Source organism: Triticum urartu, chromosome 2A (genome assembly GCF_056163025.1).
Source record: "Triticum urartu cultivar PI428250 chromosome 2A, HENAU_Tu73, whole genome shotgun sequence".
Lineage (NCBI taxonomy): Eukaryota > Viridiplantae > Streptophyta > Magnoliopsida > Poales > Poaceae > Triticum > Triticum urartu.
In genome coordinates, this window is record NC_141874.1 from 766,647,100 (window position 1) to 766,652,824 (window position 5,725).

The 5,725-nt window shown below is 44.0% G+C and overlaps 1 protein-coding gene across 1 annotated transcript; it reads left to right on the plus strand.

The window, feature by feature from the left end:
* The first annotated feature begins 512 nt into the window (after window positions 1–512).
* On the plus strand, window positions 513–4,708 carry LOC125538556 (uncharacterized). Its single transcript, XM_087540519.1, has 5 exons — window positions 513–1,310; window positions 1,490–1,719; window positions 2,189–2,814; window positions 2,928–2,956; window positions 4,446–4,708. Exons 1-3 carry the CDS (start codon window positions 659–661, stop codon window positions 2,810–2,812), a joined length of 1,506 nt encoding a protein of 501 aa, XP_087396645.1. The 5' UTR covers window positions 513–658; the 3' UTR covers window positions 2,813–2,814; window positions 2,928–2,956; window positions 4,446–4,708.
* The last annotated feature ends 1,017 nt before the right edge of the window (window positions 4,709–5,725 follow it).

The window sequence follows — 5,725 nt, forward strand, 5'->3', positions numbered from 1 at the left end:
CCCTTCCAACGCTGCATAAAATATTTCACAGATTCTGAATTCATATTCAATTAATTATGTATATAAACACAATTCAAATACAATGCCCAAAAATGATCGTTTTAAATGTTGAAATTTTTTGTTTTGACTAATAACCCTTTCAGTTTTGACAAATCTCATTGAATACGCATTTTTTTAGTTTTATCCCTTTATTTGAATTTTGAGGACTTGAATGTCCTTCATTCAATTTTACTGAATTTTGAACATGATGCACGGATGACTCTAGTGCATATATTTATTCTAGGTACGTGGCACGGAAACCTTGAGGGATGAAAAAAGGCCGGAATATACAATGATAATAGGAATATATAATAAGAAAACTCGCATATTTATCGGCCGATTAAGAGTCGTTCTAAAAAAAGCTTTCCAGTGGGCCGGTGGTAGTGGCTGAGTGTGAGACCCCGGGCCCGGCCGGGGGTATGTAAAACTGCCACTACCAGCAAGAGATGGAGGGGGATTCCGGCAAGAAGACGGAGAGCGAGTCCGGGAAGGGGACGGAGATCGAGTCCGGGAAGGGAACGAAGAAGAGGGGACTGGAGAAACTCGGGATTCTCAAGAGGAAACTTTTGGATACCGATTATTAGGTATCCCGATTCCGATTCTGACGGGCGAGCGACATATGCTCAGGATGATGGGGAAGTCCCGGGAGGAGATTATTAGGTATCCCGATTCCGATTCTGGCGATGAGATGGACAGATATTCGGGGTCCCTCATAAGTACGGAGCCCCAATTGGGAATCAGCAAGGGGACGGCGAGAGACGTCGGCGGCATGGAGATTGGTCACGACGACTCGGTTGTTGCTCTTTCTAGCCACCTTGAGATGCTTAGGAGGGAGATCTCGTTTCTGATGAGAGAGGTCACGTCCAGGGGGTTGTTGCCTGCTGGAAATAAGAAGGTTTCTCAAGAGCAGATCTCCAGCTTGTCCGCCCAGTTCAACGAGATGCGCACGCAACAAGTCAAGGAGGTGAATTTGCCTTACCTAGGTTGCAAGACTGGGGAGGAGGTAATGGATTTTCTCTTGGTCGAGACGCAGCAGCTGCTCTTTCGCTTCACCTCTCTCGCATCCACTCTAAAAACATTCAGAGTCCCCATCTCACCGGACATGGTTGAAAAGCTGCGCCACATATCCACTGCGCTTGTGGGCATCTCGGAGCTTATAAAGAGCCACAAATCTGCTGCTCAAAAGGACGTTGAAGATTGTTTGGACCGTGACGGCTGGGAGGCTACGTGGGGCAGCCGGACCGGAAGAAACGGTGGATTTGATGACATAAGTAAGCCAATTTTTTTTTATGTTTTCTACTCTCTTTACTTGGGCCTCGGTTAATAAATGCAACTCTATTTTTGTACATCACTGTAAAAAAATTTGTTCTTTTATACGCATAGATTTTTATTTGCTAAATTTAGTAGCATAATTTCTAACAGTCCGCAATCATTTTACTTTGTGCTGCAGCAACATTGAGTTCTATGCACTTCACGGCCTCCACACCCGAAAACTTCCGGTTCCCTTCCGTAGCTGGCCCTGCCTTGCAAGTATACTCGATCAAACTGGTTGATCTCAATCCTAATCTGAGCTGGCCTCTTGATGTCTACGGCGTGGTCGCCGCACGGGACGATCTTGACCACAACCGCAACATTCTCTTCTGCCGTTCAGGGGAAAACTGCCAAAGAATTAAGCAAGAGGTATGTATAATGTCTATCTTCTCGTCTATTTTTTGACTAGTCTGTTTGTTCAAGTGTACGGTAGCCAGTGTTCAAGAAAGCACACTATAAACACAAAGCAGAAGCTGCTTGTTCTAAATCTAAATTCAAAACTTTGTATTATAGCAGCAAAGATTACTAGGATCTGTTTGGGAACTCTTCCCTTCATATTTTGGCCAAATTATGGCCATGTGCTTTCTCTGTTAGGCTATGATCTATTTGGGAACTTTTCCTTCATATTCTGGCCAAATTATGGCAATGTGCTTTCTCTGTTAGGCTATGATCTGTTTGAGAACTCTTTCCTTCATATTATTGCCAGATTATGGCCATGTGATGTCTCTGCTAGGCTATGTCTAGTTAAACTGAACTGCATTTTAGTTGTTATTTTGCTTGATGTGTCACTGAGAATGATGAAAATTATGCTTGACAATGATGAAAATTATGCGTGCAGGACCCCTTTTTGCACTTGACTGGCCCATCTCGTGCAATTGTGGCTGACGAGCCTGTTTTCTTTCAAATTGAATTAAAATTGAAATATGGAGCACAGTTCAAAGATACAGCATTGTTCACTGCCTATCAAAGGTACCGCCCCATGAAGCGGTATGACATCATGCTGATCAATAGCCGCTGTTGTACAGCAGAGATAAGTCTTGAGCGATTTGCTCCATCAATCCAGGCCACAATTGTTGGTGTTCGTGTGGTTGAAGGGGAGTCTTTTAACTATGGATGCAAAGTTTCTTGCTTCTTTTTTCCTGTTGAAGCAATGTTGGGAAGCGCCGTGGAAGTTGTTTTGCTTGACTGCAGTGGTGAAAGGATGCATGCTGGATTAGATGGGTATCTTCCTTTGACAAGAAATGTGATGTCAGTGGGATTGCAGGGCACACTCCGAGTTGTCATAGGAGCATACTCAAAGTCCAAACCCAGTATCTCTCGAATAAATCACGTTGACTTTCCTGTCCAGCAGTGTCAAACAACTATGCTTAAGTGTCATGTTGGCGGCTCCAAAGTGGAGATAGTTGTCGCTTGGTCTCGTCTTGTCATGGACAATCATAATCTTGTACTCGACGGCTATTGAAGGTGTGTGGAGTGGCAGTGACTTAGTCTTTTACCTCGATTTGTGAGCTTAGCTTAGACTTGATTAATAGAGTGTGCCATTTTTATGTTGCTTAATATGCATTTTTAATGTGCAGGTCCTAGCGGGTGATCTAATGGAGGAAAGGTATGCTATTAATTTGGTCCATTTTCTATCGTGACAGATGGAAAACTAATGAGCCGATCCATTTTCTTCCAATTCTGACCCTTCTACCGTGTGTTCCTCGCCGCCAACTGTTCGTTGTCTAGCCCTAAAAAAAATGTCTGTTGGCTCATAATTCGGAACAGGGCACGGATTTGATCCTAAGCAATTTATGTCTACAACACACATGACTAGCACTGCCACGTACAAATGGGACATGAAGATTTAGATGCACATCAACCCTCATTCAGTCTAAAATACATGTACCAAATCAGTCCCGTTAAGCCATACAGAGCAAATTCCAGCATCAAATTATTTGTCCACACAGGGATTAGGGGATCATTACAGCACAAATAAAACACGCATGTTCACATGCAAGTATTTTTACTCTAAAATGTTAGTTTCAGGATGCCATTGCTGTCAAATTTCAATAAACAACTCGGTTGCCCAGGTTGGAATTACGCCCAACAACTCAGCATACAAGATAACAAAGAACCCTTTGCAATGCACAACTGGAGGGAATTCGATTCCTACTGTCTAACTATTTGGCATCAGTGCCGACTCTTTGTAAAACTAAAGCCCCTGCACGCAGTCTCAGTTTATACAATTGTTTCTCCAGTGACCCTCTACACTCGCAGCGAGTAGGTTTGCGTGGTTGCTTCATAATATCTCCCCAGGCAAGTAGTTTGCTTGTTTCTTTGTCATTGTCTTGTCGGCATATTGTTCAGAACCTTGTCCTCATTCTAAGCATTTCGTATGGGGCCTTGTCCCTACTTGCGGTTGATCTCCCAATCTCTTTCCTTTTTGCGGGTGCTGACAGTCCAGCTAACCTGTTTCCAGGCATAAAAACCTGAAAAGTTGTCTCCACTAACTGCAGCTGCTGGTTTAACTTCAGTGCTGTGCTGTATTACTTCTTTATCCACCTGCACCATTGCTCCATTTTCTGCTAGACGATCTTCCAGTCCTGGTCCATCTCTTGTCTCAGCATATGGTTGCATTTCCGCAATATTAGAATTGAACAAGGCGATGAGCCGATCATAAGCATTGGTACTAGTGTCACCGAGTCAAACCAACTCCATTGCGTGCATATACATGCTTAAGTGTCCATAATAAGAGAAGAGGCTAGGATCCATGTTATCCCTCTGAGAATGGGAAAGGTGTGCCAACAGAGCATCTTTGGTCCACCGTTTTACCATATGGTATATGCTTAGCTGGAATTTCCTTCACACGGATGAAGTCAAGCACCTGTAATGAACAACGAAGTGCAGGTTTCGTTAGGCCAATCTCGGCAGTTTTTGAAACATCAAACTTAAAAATGCCACTGGTGCCTTAAACACATGGCTGCAAAGCAAGCCCATGTGTGAAGTTGACCACATTCACAATCAAACTCTTCCGCATTTCCAAGCATGTTTACCTTGTATGATACCTTCCAGCGACTACTGACGCGATATACAAAATTTGTGGCTTCTTACAGCATTGGAGGCAGCGTCAACAGGATCATCGCCGAGCTCCGCTCCACCGCCCCGTTCGGAGCCTGACTAGCGCTATTGTTTTATGTAGGGGTTTGTTGTGCTGTGCCCCCAGCAAGACTTATTTATTTTTACTTGTCGCACTTGCCTCTTGAACTTTGGATCCTGTTATGTTGTCGGTGCACTTTGGATCGTGGACTTTGGATCCTGAACTTTAGATGTTGTTGTGTTGTCGGTACACCTTGGATCTTTATCTTTGGATGCTGAACTTTAGATGCTGTTGTGTTGTCGGTGCACTTTGGATCTTGAACTTTGGATGTTGTTGTGTTGTCGGTGCGGTTGCTTTATACTCTTGAACTCTGGATGTTGTTCTGTTGTCGACGCTCAGCCCCAGTATGTATTGAACGTACGTTTTGTGCTTGTCAACCTCCTCCATTTTGATGGGTGCCACACTCATATAATATGTGCCCGAATTATTCAAACATAGCCCTACGGATGTATATCTGCATGTTGTTCAATGGCCAGGCTTGACGTCATTAACTACCAGTGAGCTACCTCATACTTTCCCTCTGATTTCTCTGTCAAACTGAAGCGTCTATGTACTAGCTCAAGTAGAGTAGGCCACTAATGCATAGTAATTCAGTAGCTAAAAAATGGAGTAAGCAAGAGGGGATTTTCTCTGAAACAGAAGACGAAATATATATGAATATAATAGAGGACAAGAACTTGAATGAATTACGCAAGGGAACTAAACAAGAACTTGCCTCGAATTCGCAACACACATGTACACGATTCAGAGTTGTAACACAAGCAAGGTTTTCTTCGCAAAAAAAAAACACAAGCAAGGTTTGAGAGAGGAAGAGGCCGGTGAGATTATGGAGTTACAAACAGTAGGAAAGATTGTGGAGTTACAATGTTATATGGTACTCCCTCCGTTCCAAATTACTTGTCACACGTGTGGATATATCTAGATGTACTTTAGTTCTAGATACATCCATTTCAGCGACGAGTAATTTGGAATAGAGAGAGAGAGAGAGGTGGAAACAGCAGCAGCGAGTTGGGCGGTGAAGAAGAAGAGATCAAAGAAAGTAGCAGACGAACGTCGGGTGTTGGAGAAGAAGAAGAAGAAGAAGCAGCAGCAGCAGCATCGTTGTGGAGGGAGCAGATGAGCGTCGGGTGTTGGTGACGAGGAGCAGCGGCGGTCGCTGGGTGAAGCGCGCCGTGGCACGTGGGATCAGACACCCACCGCTTGCCGTCTGGTGGGTCGCGTCTCTGCATGCTTCGA

Bases quoted from the DNA above. Each gene is read 5' to 3' on its own strand.
- LOC125538556 (XM_087540519.1), top strand. From the start codon at position 659: ATGCTCAGGATGATGGGGAAGTCCCGGGAGGAGATTATTAGGTATCCC. The intron at 1,311-1,489 runs GTAAGCCAATTT...TTTGTGCTGCAG, and splicing joins CGGTGGATTTGATGACATAA to CAACATTGAGTTCTATGCAC. The intron at 1,720-2,188 runs GTATGTATAATG...TTATGCGTGCAG, and splicing joins GCCAAAGAATTAAGCAAGAG to GACCCCTTTTTGCACTTGAC.